The following is a 20,517-nucleotide window of genomic DNA, read 5'->3' as shown; positions in this document are numbered from 1 at the left end:
CTATGAGGTAACTGAAACTCAACAGCTCAGTTGGAGACTGACGTGGGCTTGGCTTTCAGCAGCAAACTGGTCGGTTCAGAAAAACATCTTTCCACTGCAAACAGAACGCACATTCAGTGCCAGCAGGGTTTTCACAACGTGCCGTAGAAGCAAAGCATCATTTTTTAAAATATTTTCAGGAGAGCAGGAAATAAGTGGAGAGATCTACTGAGACGTGCAAACATAAATGATAATACATCAGACAAGAACAGAGTTTGTACAGTTCTAACATGCTTGAAAGTCAATATTGGGTCTGAGCTCCTTTAATCCTCAACACAGCCTGAACCCTCTTAAAGAAGCTTTCTGTCATGTCTTTAAGTAGTCTTCAGGAATAGTTCTCCAGGCCTTTTGAAGGACATCCCAAAGCTCTTCTTTGGATGTTTTCTGCCTTTTGTTCCGTTCTCTGTCAGATGATCCCACACTGCTTCAATAATGTTGAGGTCCGGGCTCTGGGGAGGATTCATCCCTCCATAAGACCTGTTGCCACTGATTTTCAGTCCACTTCTTGTGTCATTTGGCACAGCTCAGCCTTTTCTCCCTGTTTCCCTTCCTTAAGAACGGCTTCTTGACAGCCACCCTTCCATGGAGACCATTTCTGATGAGGCTTGGGCCAACAGCAGATGGATCAGCTGAAGGTCCAGATGCATCTCTCAGGTCCTGTGTCAGGTCTTTGCTGGATTTTTTCCTCTTTCTTAAGGACATCACTTTCAGAGCCTGTTCATCTGCTGTAGATAGTTTTTTAGGACTGTCACTTCTTCTTTTGTCCTTCTGTCATATTTCCTCAGTATTCAGATCAGAGTGGTGTAAAAAGAGCTGGACGCCGTTCATTCTTAGTGTTTCGGAAGTATTTTAAATTGATGAAATCACCAAGTTTTTTGGCATTTTGAGGCATTAGCTGACTGCTAAGTAACGAATTGAGTCAACAGTGTTATTTCGTGTAGCCAGTTATAGTTAATCAATCGTGTTAACCAGCTAGTTGTAGTTTAACTGCAGTTAGCTCTCTCTTTCTATAAGGCTCTGGCTGAGATACGCAAAGTTTTCAGCCAATAGCACATTTGGAATCACCTTGTTGGTGCAAACATATGATTTAATGTTGTGGTACACAGTCAGGGTTTGGTAAACAGCATTAAACCGGGTAGTATTATTCTGAAACAGAAGCTTACTTTCTAAAAATGAGCAAATGAGGAGCTGAAACTTTTAAAACAGTCTCAAATGCAGCACCGTGACCAGACATGCCTTTAAACTTTAACGATCGATGTGTCAGACATCTCCCAGACAAACGTCAAGTCTCTCAGCTAAACTGTCAAGGAATCATTTCCAAGTTTCCATCCATCACTGCCCACAGAGGATGAGACGATAGAAACAGAGAACACATGACAGGCAGGAACACGTCTGAGCCGGCGCTCCTCATCATGACAGCTTCACTGTTTTACTCTTGTCTCAAAAACAGGCTTAAAGTTTCACAAAAGGCAAAACTTTACATGCAACAGCATGTTTTTATGTTTCAATGCAGACATGAAGCTGAATTGTATGAATGTTCTAACTCAGATCTCAAAGCTATTTAAAGACCGAACATCAGCATCGTGTTACCTTGAGCCAGGGGTGGTTGAGAGCTTCGTAAACGGTGATCCTCTCAGCTGGGTCCAGCATCAGCATGCGTCTCACCAGATCTTTGGCGCTCTCCGAGATGTGGCTCCACTGGCGGGGATTCATCTACACATAAACAAGCACAGACTTTACAGGTGTTCACATGTTTCAGGTACTGGTAATAAACGCACAAACATCAGTGTCATGTTCTAATCTTCCAGGAGTTCCTTTGCATTGGTGCTGTCTGAAAGAAACATCATTTTCCAAAAGCTGTATAACAATTATGTTTGGAAGCAAAAATAAAAGCCGACGCACCTCAGCACGACCATAAGGGAAGGTGCCACAATGACTGTCTGCATGACTGAAGCTGAAGTGGCTATAAAATCTCTACTTTGACCAGCAATACATACTGAACTGGTACCAGTTCAGATTACTGATTTCAGAAACTTCTGAACTGGTTTTCTTTTTGACGGCAACACAAAGCCAAAGGTTTGCTTGACTGAAGCAAACACGAATTTCCTACAAAAAAAAAAAAAAACTCTGGGTCTATAATTACTGACTACTTTTAACTGAAATGTGGCTTTTCATCACCTTCGAGTCTTTGGACCACTTTTGGGCTTTGTCACATTTGGTTTCCGGCGCTGCATTCAGTGGAAATAGTGAGCGAGTAACCCCATGAAAGCTTAGTTATAACTAACCCTGAGCTTTTAAACAACTTAAAAACAAATCAATGAATAGGCGTGTTCACTCTTTGTGCTCTCAGAGTCTTTGGTGGTTCTGGGAAGGAACCCCGGACCTTGTATTTGCCTTTGCAGATGGCTTCAAACAGCCGATCCTTGGTGCCGTAAAAAGGGAGACACCCGGACAGGAGGATGAAGAGGATGACTCCGCAGCCCCACACGTCCACAGGTTTACCGTACGGCTCCCTCTTCACCACCTCTGGAGCCATGAAGTGAGGAGTTCCTACACGACCTGCAGTTACAGAGATGCACACAGAGGCAGGCAGGCAACAGTGTTTGTGTAGTCGCAACACAGAAGACGAACACATGTGGACATTCTGTGTAATTTCATGACAATCAAGTACTTTTTTTTTTAAGTACTTTCATACCAGAGAGATAAAGAGGAAGTTTAATCATTTGCTTCCTATAACTAAACAAAACATTTACATTTTCTATTTCTATTTTTAGTTCTGCGTTGAGTGCTCTTCTACAATTTAAGAGCAAATTACGAGTTATGAACAGAAAAGAGGTAATAAACCCTCACTGTTGGCTTCCTTCCCATTTTCACTGCACATGAAAAACAATTGAATGCACAAACCTCCACAGTTCAATTCTTCTTGCTGATCCAGTCTTCACTGGTTTTATTAATGAAATACTTTGAGAGATATGAAGCTAAATGGCTTTAAATAGTTCACACTTTTACATGTCCAGTGCTGCCTTTCACCCAATGACATTGTTTACTGAATTCAAACACAGGCTGTTGCATAATTCCCGAGTATGTGAAACCACTTTTACCAGCAATAAGTGGAAGTAACTGTTTTCTGTACAATGGTGTCAGTCTCTCTTATCTTTCTGGAGGAACTTTAGCCTGCTCTTCTTTACATTGTTGCTTCAGCTCATTGAAGTTTGCAGCATTTGTTCATGCACAGCTCTTTTAAGGTCCCACCACAGCATTTCAGCCAGGCTGAGGTCTGGACTTTGACTGGACCATTGCAACACCTTGATTCTTTTCTTTTTCACACATTCTGCTGTAGATCTGCTGCTGTGTCCTGTTGATGAGCCAGTTTCAGCCAAGCTTGAGCTGTTGGACAGATGGCCTCACATTTGACTCTAGAATACTTTGGTATCCAGAGGAGTTCATGGTGGACTCAATGACTGCAAGGTGCCCAGGTCCTGTGGCTGCAGAACCAGCCCAGATCATCAGCCCTCCACCACCGTGCTTGACAGCTGGTATGAGGTGTTTGTGCTGATTTGCTGTGTTTTGTGCATTATGACCAAACATCTCCACTTTGGTGTCCATCCAGTGCACATTCCTCTAGAAGTCTTGTGTTTTGTTCAGATGCAACCTTTCAAAGCTAAGATCTTTATATGGTTGTTCGGTCTCTTTTTATTCATATGGATGGGCACCAATTATATCCCTATGATTATTTCTGATGTTTTTCCTTCTTGGTATTGTGTTAACACGCACCCGAATGCTCCACACACACTTGCTGATTAAATAATCAAGTGCAGTTGATTTGTAGCACCTTGCTGCTACTTACCCTCTGAATTCCTATGGAAGCAGTAAGGGTGGACTTGGTTTATCACACACAGTGTTTTGGTTCAGATTCTGTAACATTTCTTACATGACTGTATATACTTCTACATATTTATAGACTGTGCGTACTGCTGCAACCTCTGATGATGGGAGATTTTGTCGTGTCGTGGTGTTAAATGTACCTCCTGCCACCAGTCCGGACTCCCCGAGCTGGATCGCCACTCCGAATCCGCCCAACTTGACTGGAGCAGAGTTCTCTTTGGACGCCAGCAGCACACAGTGAGGCTGAGAGTAAGAGCAGAGAACACGGTCGTCTTTAGCTAATTAGAGAGTGAAGCCCTCCTAAAAATACCAAAAATCATATGTGCCAGACACACCCAGCGCGACCACACACAGCAGGATAATCACAGAGGTGATGCAGCTTTGGCTCCAGTTGTTTCAGATGCACTTTAGTAATTTCACACAGTAACTTTCAACACATCTCTGACTTCACACAGAAAACTTAAAAACACAGATAAAATCATGTATTTGTGGTGTTGAACTATTGCGACTGTTTTCCACATAACTTCACTGTATCATTTCTGGTATGACTTGCATAAAATGAGCCAATGACCAGTATCGGATGAACATTTTTTTTTATTGTAAGTGATTGTCACAGCAAACTGAACTTTAATTGTTGTAAGCTGGTCTAATAAAAACTGTACAGACTGTGTTTTCCAGCTTGGGTGGCAGTTTAAACCTGGCATCTCTTCCCTCTGACAGGATAGATCTAATTATAGCGAGGACCTACAGGAGCTGTGTGGGCACCTTTTCTTCTCACAGTTGTTACACTCAGCATATTAATCTATGTTGTAATCAGAGCCCAAAGTGGAAAACGTGTCATGTGTATACAAATGGAGCATGCTCTGTAATCCCTCTGCTGGCTCTCATCTGTGCTGTCTTGTCTGTCAGGAAAGAGGGTGTTAAGGAGGGGCTGACCTCGGTTTCAAAAGCAACATCGCAGCATTGTGTGCTTCAGTTTTTCTCTGTGTGCTTTGGAGAGCACATCTGGGGAGGGCTGCTTCTCATAACTGCACAGATAACAGACAGCAAGGGACTCTATGCAGAACGGTTCCCATTTGATTGTGTTTGGTCTTTGAGAGATAGACGGCTGCAGAAAGTTAAACACACGATAACACCAGGAGATCTTCTTTTTTATTTTTCTTTAGCCTTTTAAAAAGGATTATTTTTCTTCCGATTCAACTCAAAGGAACCAACTGGAGTGACTAAGAGACAGAAAAAACTTTCCTCCTGCTCTGCGTGAAACTAGGGATTCATTTTTGTATTTTATACATGCTCCAAGAAACAAGAGGAAAGCTTTTTTATGAACTCACAGAACAAGGCGAGTAGCTGATTTGTGTTTTCTGCACTGCATGAAAAGAAAGCAGCTTCTTCCTCTCAGTGAAATTTGATCTATTGATGTGATGATTTAAATGAGAATATAGGAGTGCTTTTCACGCGCTTCGGTGTTCAAAGCATAACCAAGATGTGTGTGTCTAAAAAAAAAAAAGCAGATATTATTCACAGGAAGTGCAACATCCGTTTTTGGGGCTTTCCGCTTTTCAGCTGGCGTTAATCGTGTTATCGTTAATCGTTAACGTGTCATTTTTCTGAGGCTAAGAAACAACAAAGACCTGCAGTATTTGGGAAAGCCCAAGCCGTTACCCCCCCAAAAAGACATGACATAGAAACATAGAAGTGACATAGAAACATTTTTCTTTTGTTTATCTGCAGGACAGAGGATCAAAAGCCACCATGACAACAAACGCCACAGACTCCTGCCGAAATTCCACGTGTGTGGACGACGATGCGCTGGCGGTGCCGCTGACCCTGCTGTACTCTGTGATCTTCGTCCTGGGTCTCACTGGGAACCTGCTGGCTCTTTGGGCCTTCTTCTGTGTTCCCTCCAAGAAGAACTCAGTGCACGTGTTCCTCATAAACGTGGCCTTTGCAGACCTGCTGCTGGTCATTTGTCTGCCGTTCAGGATTCTCTATCACAGCCAGGGTAACAAGTGGACTCTGAGTCCCTTCCTGTGTCAAGTGGTGGGCCACCTCTTCTACATGAACATATATGTAAGCATCATTCTGCTGGGGCTGATCAGCGTGGATCGCTACTTGAAGATGCATCACAGTGCAAGGATGAAGCGGCTGTCCAGAAAGTGGAGCACTGTCCTCTGCGCTGTCGTCTGGTTCGGGGTCTTAGCCACCGTATTACTACTCTTCACGTCAAAGAGAGACTCAAAAACAGACAGGTCAGCAACGCTTTAAATGTCCAAAAATAAAAATGTGTGAAATGAGCAGATGACCAAAGTGTTTGATGTTTACAGGTGTTTCCACTACAAGTTGCTCCGTGGTGATGGAAAGAGGAAAGCCTACATCAACATCTTTGCAGTGATTGTGTTCTGGCTTGTATTCATCTCCTTGATGGTGTCTTATGGGAAGATCGCCCTGAAACTCCTGAGGAGATCACAAGAGAGACCGGATCTGCCCAACGCGCTGTGCTACGCTCGAAGTAGCAAGAAGTCCTTCTTCATCCTCTTTGTCTTCACGCTCTGTTTCGTCCCTTATCACAGTGTAAGACCGTTCTACATAATAACGCAGGTGACAAATGTGTCCTGTTTCTGGAGGAATGTGGCTAACAAAGCCAACGAGACGGTTCTGCTGCTGTCTGCCCTCAACAGCTGCCTGGACCCCATCATGTACTTCCTTTTATCCTCATCGGTAAGGAAGGAGGGGCTGCGATTGGTGAACAGTGTGTTTCGTGTGCAAAAAGTTGCCGGAAACAGTGCGAGCAGCTCCACTGGTGAGATCAACAGTAAGAAAGGGAACACTTACTAACTGAACCTAATCAGTCATTTGAAGTAGAACGCAGCCTCCAAATCGAGTGGACTGGAACGTCTTCTGTGGCAAAGAAGCTCCAACGTTTTCCAACGTGAGCATGATTACAGAAGCCGACGCATGAGGTGACGAACGTGCTGCTTCAAAAACAGTTTCATTACGACCGCCTTATTCACCACCTCAAATCAAAAGAAGCTGGACTGTGGGGAACATGCAAAAAATGCTGAATTTTTAGATTTATTCTGACTTTCATTTCATCGTCTGTTAATATGTTTGTTAATATGAGTGTTGCACAACGGCAGACTGATCAACTGATGATGCAGATAAAAGGTGGTGAAGTCCCATTTATGGAGGTGATTATTTTTTATCGTGATGGTGGCCATGACTCACAGTCACAAAACTGTACATTTGTAAGTGTAAATAATCCTCTCCTGCAGGAACATCCCTGAAAACAGGCCAAATTCAACCTTCCCTGCATGTCAGTGTTGATTTTTTGCCAACGTTTTAGATATTCTCAATCTAAATGTGGGCGCTACATGTTTTATCACATTGTAATGTTTACAGTGCTTCTCACAACACTTAGAAGATGTTGTAGCACAGAGGATACCAACTGATGAAGAGTTTCAGGTGTTAGGATGGCCAACAGTTCAGGCCCACACATTTTCTCTGTGGGGGCCGGTCAGGACTGCAGCCCAGTCATTACTTTTCCCAGTGAGAGTCATCCATGATGAGTAAAGCGTTTTCACACATGAGCTTCGGTCAATGTCAGCAGAATCCTGTCAGGTCAGGTCTAACTCCTGGAAGTTCTCAACAACATGTTAAGAATAGTGTACGAGGCTACAGACTTATCTGTTTAAGATTTATAACAATATAATCCTTCTGAACGCAGCCTCGCAGAGTTAAAGGTGGAAGTTTCCAAAAGGGCTCCGTTCACACACAATGTGATTAAGACCTCTGACCTGAGACCAGGCTGAGTGAGAGCTAAACAAACTGTAACATCGCCAAGAAAAGCACGAGCCAAGTCTGCACTGTATGTAGACAGGAGAATAAACTCCAAGCACTCACCGAACCTTAACGTCTCCTCAGAGGAAATAAAAAAAAAACAGCAGTGCAGGATTATGCTGATTTGTAAAGAATACATGAATGAGTCAATGTGTAAAAAAAAAAAAAAAAGACTCTTCTCTGGACAATTACACTACATAATTCTGAGATTTCACTGATGTATGAAACAAAACAATTAACTGTGCACTGGTGAAGCTGAACGGATTATTCTGCACTTCAGGAAACCCTGAACATCAGCAACAAGTTTCTCTCATACTCTTTATATTCCTCTGGTCTAACCACCAGACCAAACAGACACAGATATGAAGTATTTAGGTCCATCTGCTGAGCAGTTCTGCCGTTGTGTGACTAACAAAAGGCCACGACGCGGTACAAGTCAACCAAGCTGAGCGAAGGAAGCCCGAACTTTCAAATGCTGAGTGTGCTCACAAGCTTTCATAGATATTAGGCAAGGCGAGTTTATTTGTAGAGCACAATTCATACACAAGGCAATTCAAAGTGCTTTATTACTTCTTGCAAGTAAACGTCGGAGCTCACATGTAAGAAGCATCCTGTCTTGTTTTAATATTGCCAATTTACACGTTTTTTTAATAAATGTGAAGTCTGTGTGGTTACTGTGTGATGAAAGAGAGAGATTTAAACCCTGATCACACACACCCGACACTTCTTTTTCTCAGCTGCAACAGCAGCGCCCCCCCGAGGCCGATTAAAGTCATGAAGTTTAGAGGCATTTCTGGGTTTCACTTCTGTGGACATACAGTAAGAACAGACAAGATTTAGATAGAAAGACAGCTGTGGAAATCTCTAAATGGTTGATATCAGAGAATACAGCAAACCTGCTTGTAAAAAATAATCAAATTTTGAAAAGAAGTGGAAGAAAGCTCAAGAAAACTAAAGCTGAGAGAGAAACCAGAGACGGCATTAATTATTGTTGTGGTGCAGTGGCTAAAACCTCATTTTCTGTTCCCACACCGCCTGCTACCACCCTTTATCATAACGTTTAGTCAAAGGGGAGGCTGGAAAAAAAATCTAGAAAAAGTGAGAAGGTCACAAGTGAAGTGAAGGCCACTCCCACCAGACAAAAAAGCTACTTCTGCTAAATCTGACATCAATATCTGCTTTAATGAGCAGGAGGAAGGTGCACAGAGCCTGAGTCTGCAGGCCCACTTCACTTCATCCGTGAACATTCAGCTGGAGGCTCAGAGCGGCTGTCAGCGGTACGTACATCGTTTATTTGCCAAAGAATGAATTCTGCTTTTTGTCATTTAATTAGAAAATTAGAAACTAAAAATGATCAACATGAGAAATTTAAACGCTTTTGTCAGGGCTTGTCAGGCGTTTTTGACTGAATACCTGGAGGACATTTCTGACCAGTTGTTCTGCGAACAGCAGCTTTTGTCCCAGAGTGAGATTGACCTGCGTGTTGATTTCCACTCTTTGCTCAATGGTGTGGACGCATTCAGACGTATAACTTTTGTTTGAGCCACATTCTTGTATCGTGTCCTGCAGCCTGGGCACTGGACAGAGGCTCCACCACACCCCTTCCTTTGCATTTCTATCATTGAAATCACACCTCTAGCACAAAATGCCTGCTCTGAAGAGTGTGAACAGCAGCTGCAAACTAATTAAAAATATCTCTTGCCTGCATGTATGAGAACAGCTTTAGATATAAAAACAGAGGAAGCTGTGACTGGAATATGCAACTGGCTGGTGACAGCAAGAAGTTGATCTGATGCAGACACACATCTTTTAACGTGATAAACTTCCTCGTTGTGTTTGATTCTCTGTTTGACTCGCAGTTGTCCATCCCCAGAATAAAAAGATGTGTGTAATGATAACTGATGAATGCTGCACCTGTACCATGTGGAGATCTGATGTGTGAACGACAGATGTGTGGTTTGCTTCCACAAAAAGCCATAAAAAAAGAAATTGGAACAAACAGAACCACGAGTAAAGGACTGATAGTTTACAATGTAAAAATAGACATAAGATGTGACTATAAAAGGCACAAATGAACAAATCAATTGATGAATTCATTTGAGAAAATTTATAAAAAAAGGAGGAAATAGACTCCATACAAAATATTTCTTTTATACTATAATTTTATCACACAAGCAGTGTTACATTCAAGCAAAAAAAAAGTTGTGTTTTGGTTTGGAAACAGAAAGAAAGATCAGTTCTTTTAAAAAGAAGTTTGTCCATAGTTAACTGGCGATTAATCGCAAAAGAATTGCCCTTAATATATGTTCTAAATCCACCTTAAAGGGATGTTTTCTAATTTTCTCTTATCGAAACAGGAGCAGACAAACATGACTGGATTATGCAAATTAATATTATATGTACTCTTACAACAATCCACAAACAAATGCCTAAATTAGTCCTAAAAATGAGTGGCATGAGGAGGGTTCTCTGTTAGCTCCCTTTTTTTAAGCCCTTTTGACGACAAACTTACGTACCGTGATTGTACTACGAAGCAAGTTTGACGCAGACCAGGTTTTGCTGCCTCACCAAACTAAACAACAAAATAGTTACACCGTCAGACATCAACTCTCAGCATCATGGTGATACAGGCAGTTTAAAGAAGGACTGCCTTCTGTGACGCCTTTCAGCTCAACATAGGTCGCCAACTTCTCCTGGTGCAGATTAAATTTAACCACAACGCTGCTCAGGTAGAAACAGCTATCAGACTCACTGCAGTGAGATAAGTTGTGATAGCAGAGGATTGAAGACATACAAAATAACCAACCTGCAGCGTGGGGGGGTTTGTTGAGCTGTGGTGGGTCCTTAAAGGAAAGGATGTAACGTGGAGGAGAATAGCTGCACTCAAAACCAGCACAGCTGAGGTTTCACATGCCTTCAAAAGTGAATCTGACACATATATAACGCACTTTACATCATTAGCAGGAAAGTCTCTGGTAAAGAGGGGGTCATTTCTACTTTATGGTGAGGTTTTTAAAAAAAAGTTCAACACAGATGCTGAGTGATCTTATGCAGGACATATTTACTCCTTCTGTGAATTAGATGTCCTTAAAACAATAAAACTAAATGAAGCTTTGTGTTCTGACAGATCAAATGGAGAGCATGGCCTACACAGATCAGCCCCACAACTCCTCCCTCTCCCTTTGTCCCTCTGCTGTAACCCTCCTCTTCATCCCCTCCATCTACACGCTCCTCTTCCTCACCGCTCTCCCAGGCAACGCTCTGTCTTTGTGGGTGTTCCTGCGCTGCATCTCCTCCGTCACCCCCATCCACATTTACCTGTCCCACCTGAGCATCTCCAACCTGCTGCTGAGCCTCACCTCGCCCTTCCTCACAGCCTACTTCGCCCGGGGCTCAGTGTGGGATCTGAGCAGTGTCCTGTGCCAGATAGTGGTGCACGGCATCACCCCCGTGCTCCACATTAACGTCTACATCAGCCTCCTGATCCTCGCTTGGGTCGCGCTAAGTCGCTTCGCACTGCTCATTCAGAACACCCACGCCTCCAGGCCAAGCACCTGCGCCACCCTGTTACCCAACAGCTTCTTCACTTGCCTCAAACGGGTCTCCTTCGCCAACACTGTGTGCGCCACAGTGTGGTTGATCTCTGTGGGTTCGATTGTGCCAGTGACTGTTTACTATTCTGTTAATGAGGCTATGAAGAGCAGAAAGGATGGAGAAAAGGAGAGCGGCGGCGGTGGGGAGATGTGCTACAGCCCAACGGTGGAACTAGGAGGCAGTACGTCAGCGATCCTCAGCACATTGCCCATGGTCCTCTTCTTTGTGCTTTACTTCTTGGTGCTCGTGTCCTACGTGACACTGCTGAGGCATATCAGACGCTCTCATCGCAACGCCCACATCCCCACCTCGCAGAGCCTGCTGACACGAGTGTTCAGAAACATCGTAGTCATCCAGGTAACCACAACTTCCCTTTTATTTGAAATTGATGCTCTTGTTTTCATTCAGCATTTGTGACCAGTTCATGTATGTTGGTGCTGGATAGGCTCTCCCGTGACCCTGAACTGGATTGAGCAGGAATAGAAAACAGATGAATGTGTGATTCATAGCTCATCGTTAAATGGCTAAACTAAAAAAAAATAAATAAATAAATCAAATTGAAATTGTTCTGGTACAAAGACTTGACGGAGAAGGAGATACTCCTCGTATCAGTCATCCAGGATTGTTTGAGGAGGGATCTTTACACATCTCTCCACAGGTTGTTCTTTCAGTCTGTCTGCTGCCTTATCACATCTTCAAACCCATCTTCATGACTTTGGCTCATCAACCTCACCTGCTGCTTTCCCCCGGCGTCGGCAGCTGCCACCCACTCTCCGTCTTAATTGAGGTGAATACATGTCACCTTTGTACTTTACGTTCTGCGCTCTTCGCAGTTTGCATGCTGAGTTTCTGTCTCCTCCTCTAGGTGAAGAACTGCCTGATTCTTCTGGCTGCTCTGAGAGGCTCGACTGACCCCATCATGTACTTCCTGTTGGACAGGGCCTTCCGTCATCAAACCCTCAGACTTTTCTGGCCCAACCAGACAAACTCCAGTAGACAGGAAGCGTTTTGGTCGACTACAGACAAGATTGAAACAGTAAATACGGTCACAGCCTCTGTGGATACAGGCCACGGAGGTGTGTTGTAGAGGAGTGGTTCCCAACCATTTTTTCTTGAACCTGCATCTACCACAAAGCGGGAACATCTGTAAAATCAGTGTATAAAGCTGCAAACTGACAGCCACCAGTTTGGTTAGAAAAATATAGCGGCTCCCTTTCGATATCGTTTCCCCAACTCTGCCGTTCAGATTGCACACGAAGACATGATGTTTGATCCAGGTTCCTGCCCATGCTGGTCTCACTGTAGCCCGAATGTGTCTGTGAGGTATGCCGCTTTATTCAAAAACATGTATCATCTGTCCGTGCATCTTTTTTTAACTCTTAGCTGAAAAATTTAGACTCTGGAGTATGTTTAAAGCATGCTAAGCTGAGTGTTCTTAACATTAAACACACGTTCTACTCACTGTTCTGTGCCTGTTCCTTTGCTGTACTGATCTCAGACCTGCGGACGTAAAGCTATTTCTTAATCAAGCCGCTCTAAAGGCTGATGTTTTTAATATGTTGTGTTGGAGGTAGTTTTTGATTAAATGTGATGCAGTCTATGGGGAAACACCTGATATCGTAGAAGAAGCTGTTTGCAGAGCACCTGTAATGTGCAACAACAGGTTATAAATATTTGATATCTGTGTGTCACAAACCTTGTTCGGTAATTGTGTCTAAATTATAAATAAGGGATTTCCGGGTGTGCGAATTTGTGCTGAAGGAGTGTGCAAGTGTGTTTTTTTAAGAAGACGCAGTTGAATGAAGTGCGGTCCCTGTAGATGTGTGTCCCCCCAGGGGCCAGAGCAGCTTCTCACACAAGAAAACCCCCGATGAAGTCAGATGCCTCGCTGTGTGCACCCCGCGCCTCCTCCTAGACTCACCAAAGGACAGATAAAGATCAGAGCAAAAAACACACGGCACACATAAAGAAAGGCGGGAGAGAAGGAGTTCACGCTGAGTGAAGCGCCTGCTTTTTGCAGCTTGTAAATATACTGCAGCTGCACACTGACACATCTCGAAGCAAAGGTTTGGCCTCAAAAGATCAGGGAAAGTTTCAAAAGTAATAAAAAGAAAGACTTTTCAATACTTTTGCTTTTTTGCTTGTATTATGGTGCTAAAGCATGAAATTAGATGAAACTAGCGGCTGCAGGGACCTGTAGGAGACTGAGAAGGGATGTAAATGCAGAATACTGACAGTTTATAAAAAGGGGATTATCTTTCAAATTAAAAGCCACATTGTTTAGTGTGTGTGCTTGTGTTTGATGTGTTTATTTTCATGGAAGATACAACTGTTCATATGCTCCTCTCGAATGAAGAGATAAGTGCACTTACAGTCTGTTACAGAGCTTTATGGGCTGTTCGTAGCTTTCATGTTGCACCAATGACTCTCTATAAAAGATGGATGTAGCGTGTCGTCTCAAAATTAAAGTGTCTTAAATCCACATGCCGTCTAACAGCTGCTGCAGCTGCAAGAAGTTAATTTGTGTAAAGTCTACAGCAAAGCAACTCTTCTTCTTATTTGATCTCCATAAACCTTAACAGCCAGTTTTGCCCCTCTTATTTATCAAAACACAATAGATCCAGACGATAAAGCAAGTGATGCTTCAGTGGGACTGAAAATGCTACCAAATAAGAGTGTGTATTCCTTGTGTTCAGAGTCAGATCCACCGTGAGTTTGAAAAGACCTGACCTGAAGGCTTCAGAGCAGGAGTCCTCAAATCAGTAGATGATGACACAGTGGCATCAGTCAGAGCGCTTTCAATGCATTCACAGCGCTTGATTTGTCCTGTTTAAGTGGAAGAAGTTTGTAATGATGCCAAGAGAAAAGAACAAAAAAAAAAGAAAATCCAACAACTTTATGACAAAGTCATTTTCTGCCAGCTTCCTTACTGCTGAAATAAAGCAGAGAAAATCCAAACCACGCAAATTAAGCAGCAAAGAAGAACAAGTCACGAGTTCTGCCAAACGGTATGAAACGGGCCATCAGGAAGACGATTCAAAGAGAACAATGACAGCAAAGTAACTCATGCATACAGATGTTTGACTGAGAGGAGCCAGATGTTACACTGTGGAAACCAAATGACTGCAACTGGATACTTTAAGTGGAGGATCTGAATGAGGATTGAGCAGAGCAGGAATACAGACTCAACTTAGGCTGGTCAAGCCTAATTTACTTTGATCCTTTTTTGTGTTGCGGAAGATGGGTATAATCTATAAATATATCATTCAGTCCAACTATAGCCTTTAATAGGTACACAGCTTAAAATCACCATGAAATCCCCAGTTTTTTAACACAAATACACCCGTCTTTGGTCCGACAAAAACAGCTGTTATTTTAGTTGACTTTGTGAAGAAATACACCCCACTTCCAAAGGTTTGGACGCCAGCTCATGTAAAATCTAAATAAAAATAATGCAATGATTTGCAAATCTCATAAACCACAATAAAACAAAATTGTATTCTATCTAACTCAATGTAGAATCCCTAATCAAACTAACATGCATGTTTCTGGACTACAGGATGAAGGCCTGAGTAGAAGGAACCCACACACACACGGGGAAAACGTGCAGACTCCACACAGAAAGACCCCCGGCTGAGATTCAAACCAGGAACCCTCTCGCTGTGAGAAAACAGGGCCGACCACCACATCACTGAGGAGCCATTGGTGGTCGCGGCACATCTAAAAACAGCTGGGACAGGACCAAGTTTACCACTGTGTAGCGTCACCTCTTCTTTTCACAACATCTGGGAACTGAGGAGGCCAGATGTTGGACCTTTGGTAGAGGAATGCTGTCCCATTCAACACTCCTGGGTACAGGAACAGAGTTTTACGACTCACTTTAGCGTTGAAATTACGCATCCTATTTCATCCTGTTGTGATAATTGTGTATGTTTTTGGTGTCGCCGTTAAAAACTGCAGCATATCAACAGGAAGAAGGCAATTACTTTAGTAACGTCTGCTTTTCCAATTTAACATAACCCGCGGCAGCTCACTGAGGCTGTATTTGCCTAACGATTATAACCGTTTTCACTCATCAGTCTCCCAATTGTTCAGCTTCATTACAGCTGCTGCATCAGAGACCATTACTTACACCTCTGTGTGTTTGGGCCATGAAGAAACTCATATGTTTCTGCTGACAGTCTGTCTGTGTGCAATCTTGCATTTATTTGTGAGACAGACGTAAATCTCCCCAGAGATGGCGTCAGATCCAGCGGTTGTCTGCAGTTATCACACATACATACAGGATGGGTTACGTATTCAAGCAAAAACATTTCCAGACACAAAACAGCATCAGAACTGAGACACTCGGGATGTGTGAAGCTGTTGTGCCAAATCAGCCAAGAGGATCTACCAGTAGTCCTCAGACCGTTTCCTTTATAAATCTGTCCAAAACTTGATATGATAAAAAAAAAAAAGAATAAGCTTAAGTCTATACACATTAACAGGAACGTAGATCCTCTATCAGTCAGGTCATAGTAAAAATCTGCTGTTTTCATCCAGGTCTGGAAAATAAAAACACAGCTTCAGATGATTCAGGAATATTTTGAGAGAGGCCTAATTCCAGCCTTACTGCTTCCATAGGAAATAAGAGTGGGAGAAGTAGCCTGGGGGTGCTAATCAAACGCAAGTGTGAGCACTTCTATAAAGAACATAAGTTTTGGCAGTCTGCTGGTCTGCAGCATTCAGGTGTGTGTTAACACAATGCCAAGGAGGAAAGACATCAGCAGTGACCTTAGAGAAGCAGTTGTTGTTGCCCATCAATCTGGGAAGGGTTATAAGGTCATTTCCAAACTATTTGGGGTCCATCATTCTACAGAGAGAAAGATTATTCACAAGTGGAAAACATTCTGGACAGATGTCAATCTTCCCAGGAGTGGACGTCCCAGCAAGTTCACCCCAAGGTCAAAAAGCCAAGAGCTACATCTCAGACTGTCCAGGCCTCAGTTAGCATGTTAAAGGTTAAAGTTTATGTTTGGAAGGGTTGGAGGAATACGCCTATTCTCTCTAAAACTGGAACATAGCAGCACATTTCATGCTCTAAACATACTTTTGCTACCTCTACATTTGAACTTTGTAACATCACATCTGCATGTTCCAGTGTTTTGCTTCCACTTTTGGGGCAGTCTCAGAGATATGTGGACAAATTGGGCTGGTCTTGTTAGTGTTGGTGCTGTTGTTGGTCTTTTAGCTACTCTGCTGTGGAAAAGGCAGAAGTCATAGTGGACAAAGATCTGCACCGTTGATAGAAACTGTGTTAGATACGCTGAAAAGAAGAGCGGGTCAAAATGAGCTGGTTACAAGATGCTGAATCATGTTTTGGATTTCTGTCTTCACGAATTGTGTCTGCGTTTTGAGTTGGTTTTTGTTGAAGACAATGACACAGATTGGTGGGGGATGGATGCAGCTCTCTTTTTCACATCACTGTATATGCTTGGTACCATAAAAACAAGTCATTCCTCAGCCTCATGCACATTTAGGCTGACCAGCTGCACAGCATCACAAATTGAGACCATGTCCCGTATCCCAATTAGCTAAAACAAAGCAGGAAAGACATTTTTTGTAAAAATTTCACATTTAACCAACACAAAAAAAACTACAGGCGGCTCTCATCTTGGTTTAATGTCAATCATACAGTTTCCACACGGGTCAAGTGCTGGTTAACCCGTCACCGTCTTTGCTACTGAGCTTCTCCAAAGTCTGAAACCGCGCAGATTTCTAGAGAATATCATGAAAACTCCCAGAAAGAGGAAGTTCGGCTACAAGCAACACTTGGAAGATGCTCTCGACTGTGTAAAGGAGTCTTTTGGTTTTGCCCCTTTTGCCAGAATAACTGGAACATCTCCAGCCACGTTTCTCATGTCCATTTTTTGCTTCTTGTGTGTGAGTTTATCGATGCATTTACCACACTGTGAATACTGGTTGCAAATTGTTGGATTTAGTTAGCAACAGCCATTTTTTCAGGCTCAGAGGTCACAGCAGAGGCCATAATTACAGATATGCTGGCATCCGTCTCAGTGAAGACAAATATACTCACCAGCATTTTAACTTCTGCTATTTTTGGTTTTATCAGTTCATCAAGTCAGAAAGAGGAATTTGTAGCTGCAATTAGAAGAAGCTCACTGTTGCTCAATGCTGATAAGCTGAATGGGACCATGCTGAAAAAAAGCTTAAAAAAGACTTTCAATTTTAGGAGAAAATCAGTTCCTGAAGTCTTGGTTCAAGGAATTTGAAGTTGAAATGAAAATAGAATAATTATTTCAAGCTATTGGAAGATCTGAAGAATTGATTAAAGGCTGAAAAAAGTCTCAGCAAAAAAAAGGTGAAAGGATAAAAATAACAGAAGGAGAAGGAGCTGGCCTGAAAGGTATGTTTGAAAGGACCTGGAGCTGGATGAAGGCAGAAAATTAGTGAAGAACAGAAGAAAAATGCAAAAAGGATTGGCAGTTGGAAGGTACTCCTGTGATTTAGAGGCCTCTAGTTCAAAAAGTGAATTTCTGAAGGCTATGAAAGTCACACTGGCTGAAAGAGGACACAGTTTCCTACGTTTTGATGCTAAAATGATGTCTGTGGGTTAAAGATTGTGGACACAGTGACAGGTTAAAAACTTTTTTTCTGAAGAATCTTACACTGTCAGTTGGAACCTCCACTCTACACATGTATCTGTCTCATTGGACTGCATTGTAAGCTCAGAAATCCTCAATGACTTTACTCAATCTTTAAATTGTGATAGTTCAAAATTGGCAGAACATTTTAAAAGCTGCATCATTCAGTAATAGCTTGAAATCTTTTTAAAGTTTGAATGGTGTCTCTAGCTGAAAGTATGCTGAAGCAGTTAGGTTTCAAAGAGGAGGAAGCTTTTTTAATGATTTGAAAGAATGCTTAACAGCATTCTCACAATTACTTAAATTGCACCGAATATGATCTGTCAGATGCAGAAGTGACAGATGACTGAAAAGCTGAAGTTATTTCCAAATGGCTTTGTAGTGTTTGTTACTTTTAGCTTGACCTCTGCTCTCCTCCCAAATGTACTGGAAACACCTAATTTCCACGTCGACTCAGCAGAAGGACATCAGCATTTATCTGTAGGTTCACTGGTTTTACTGTTCTACACATGCAGAAACGGAGAAAGAAAATCTGCGACATCCAGCGGTACACTTGTCCCGCATATTTTTTCAGCGTGATACTTTGCTGACAGAATTTCATGGTTGACACCTGGAGGCTCGCTGGATGCCATTACAGAAGACATTAGCTCCACCGTGCAACCACCCGTCATCACACAAACAGCACTAATGATGCTGTGAGCAGTCCTCCGTGTACATCGCACGGAGGCCCAAGTGGACTCGGGCCATTTTCACTTGTCAAACAGCTGACATTCAAGTAGTCAGTGGGGAAATGTGTCTTCTCTCCATCACTCATCCTTGTAGCTATTCATATGTAGAACGTGGCATTTGCTCTGCAGCGAGACTGAAACAGACAAATGTGTTCCATCAGTTTTCCAAAGAAGAGGCTGAAACTGCAGCCTGCGGTGGACCCTCAGAGGACTGAAGACTTTTACTAAGCTTGATGCAAAAATACTCTCAGAGGCACTAATTCTGCTGTGTTTTTGCAGCTTCTCATCACGCATTAAATTACCTAATCTGATCTGATAATGTGATGCTGTATTGATCTGAATAACCTAACATGCTTACTTATTTGAGAAATAAACTGGAAACTAACATACAATTGTGAAAAATTGCTGTTCTGTGTTGCTCGGCGGCATTGATGCATCCCTCACATCTTCACAGTTGTAGCAGAAGACAAATGTCTGCATCAGTCAGAGCAGATGTTAAAGGTCCAGTGAGCTGGAACTGAATGTGTGGTTTGACCCGTACGGGCTACTTTAGGAACATACTGGTCTAATTTTCACACCTCCAGATCCACAAAACCATCCATTCAGCACCCATGTTGTAGGACGCCTTAACTATGACTCAACAACATTCTTTTTCCCTTTAAATATTCTTTGTTCACAATTTCCTGAAGACTGTGGTTCAAATACCACTGAAACTTTAAACGTTGTTTCACATTACCCAGTTTTAGGATGTGCAGTGACCCGTGACCTGAGAAAAATATTTAACCGACTTCCATTTACTTCACCTACAGTTTGACCTCGGACAGTTGGTTCAGATTCCTCATCACGGCACAAAATAACAACAAACTGGACCTATGCTAGAGTCAAAAGCTCACAGATTAATCCCTTCACAACATATCGGCTCCGTAAACCCTGCACTTCACTGTCAGTCTATTAATATCCATCAGTAGCAAAGACTTCTCATCTGAGGGACAGAAAAGCAGCAGAGTCTGAAGCTGAAGTTGGACGGAGAGGTGGGAGTCTGATGTAGAAAACCCATTCAAATCCAAACCCTTTCAAACCTAGGTGGCCCAAAACGAAGAATGAGTGAATAAATAAATGAATGAATAACCTTTATTGTCATTATATACACGGTACAATACAATTCTGAACCTAAATAGGAGCGAGGACCAATGGGCCCTTTAGGGTTGTGGGTTTTCTCTTTAGTTCTTTATGTTGGCAAACACCCAAATATATGTTCTGAAATGTTTTTTTTCTCCATAATTCATCTCTTAAAATCGATCTTTTATGGTTTGTTAATGTCATTGATAGAGACGCGTGGCCTCCTCAGTTTGAACGCCTAACACAAGCACAAAGGTGCCAAGATGGTGGACTAATGAGAAAACCGTTCGTCTGTCATTTCTGTCAAGTTTAACTCAGAGTCAAGAGACTTTACAACATTCGAGCAGTCGAAGTAACATCACAGCTTTTTTTGGGTCGCATATGGCAACACCAGAAATGTTGAGACCCGATACAGTTTGCTGTTTGCCGCAGCTGTCAGAGGTGAGAAATGGATCTTAAAAGCAGAGAGAACTAAACACTAAAACTAAAATGGACAGCTAGCATTGATCTTCCACACATGCATGCGACACCCTCACTTCCTGTAATTCACTGAAAAAGTGTTAATCTGATGAAACAGTAGAGTAAATATAAACTAAGACGCTCTCTCAACACCAGCTTATTTAATCCATTCAGGCCTGAGATGTGTTCTAAAGCCTTTTAAATACTTGACA

General features: G+C 42.5%; 3 protein-coding genes across 13 annotated transcripts in view; 2 read left to right on the top strand and 1 right to left on the bottom strand.

Annotated features, from left to right (window-relative positions):
- caska (calcium/calmodulin-dependent serine protein kinase a) overlaps positions 1 to 20,517 on the bottom strand; it is a 116,637-nt gene that overhangs the window by 36,206 nt on the left and 59,914 nt on the right. For all 10 annotated transcript variants that reach the window (XM_072397376.1, XM_072397377.1, XM_072397378.1 and 7 more), the window contains exons 6-8: positions 4,065 to 4,167; positions 2,423 to 2,598; positions 1,630 to 1,752 (exon numbers count right to left, since the gene is read on the bottom strand). In XM_072397376.1, coding sequence (XP_072253477.1) covers positions 1,630 to 1,752; positions 2,423 to 2,598; positions 4,065 to 4,167 — 402 coding nt within the window. The remainder of the gene's footprint in view (positions 1 to 1,629; positions 1,753 to 2,422; positions 2,599 to 4,064; positions 4,168 to 20,517) is intronic.
- Positions 5,660 to 6,759, top strand: LOC140319866 (probable G-protein coupled receptor 34). The gene is given in 1 exon segment (XM_072397647.1): positions 5,660 to 6,759. A coding segment is annotated over 1 exon segment (1,083 nt). The 5' UTR covers positions 5,660 to 5,676.
- LOC140319656 (probable G-protein coupled receptor 82) lies at positions 8,987 to 12,505 on the top strand. Of its 2 annotated transcripts, XM_072397396.1 has the most exons (4): positions 8,987 to 9,038; positions 10,889 to 11,712; positions 12,014 to 12,142; positions 12,221 to 12,505. In XM_072397396.1, the coding sequence occupies exons 2-4, from the start codon at positions 10,894 to 10,896 to the stop codon at positions 12,440 to 12,442; spliced, it is 1,170 nt and encodes a 389-aa protein (XP_072253497.1). In that variant the 5' UTR covers positions 8,987 to 9,038; positions 10,889 to 10,893; the 3' UTR covers positions 12,443 to 12,505. The 2 variants fall into 2 exon arrangements, with proteins under 2 accessions (XP_072253497.1, XP_072253496.1); XM_072397395.1 differs by lacking the exon at positions 8,987 to 9,038 and having other exon boundaries at positions 10,843 to 11,712.

The sequence above is a fragment of the Leuresthes tenuis genome, unplaced genomic scaffold (genome assembly GCF_036924035.1).
Source record: "Leuresthes tenuis unplaced genomic scaffold, fLeuTen1.0.hap1 SCAF_12, whole genome shotgun sequence".
NCBI lineage: Eukaryota > Metazoa > Chordata > Actinopteri > Atheriniformes > Atherinopsidae > Leuresthes > Leuresthes tenuis.
The sequence above is the reverse complement of the archived record's forward strand: the minus strand, read 5'-3'. Positions and strand labels throughout refer to the sequence as shown.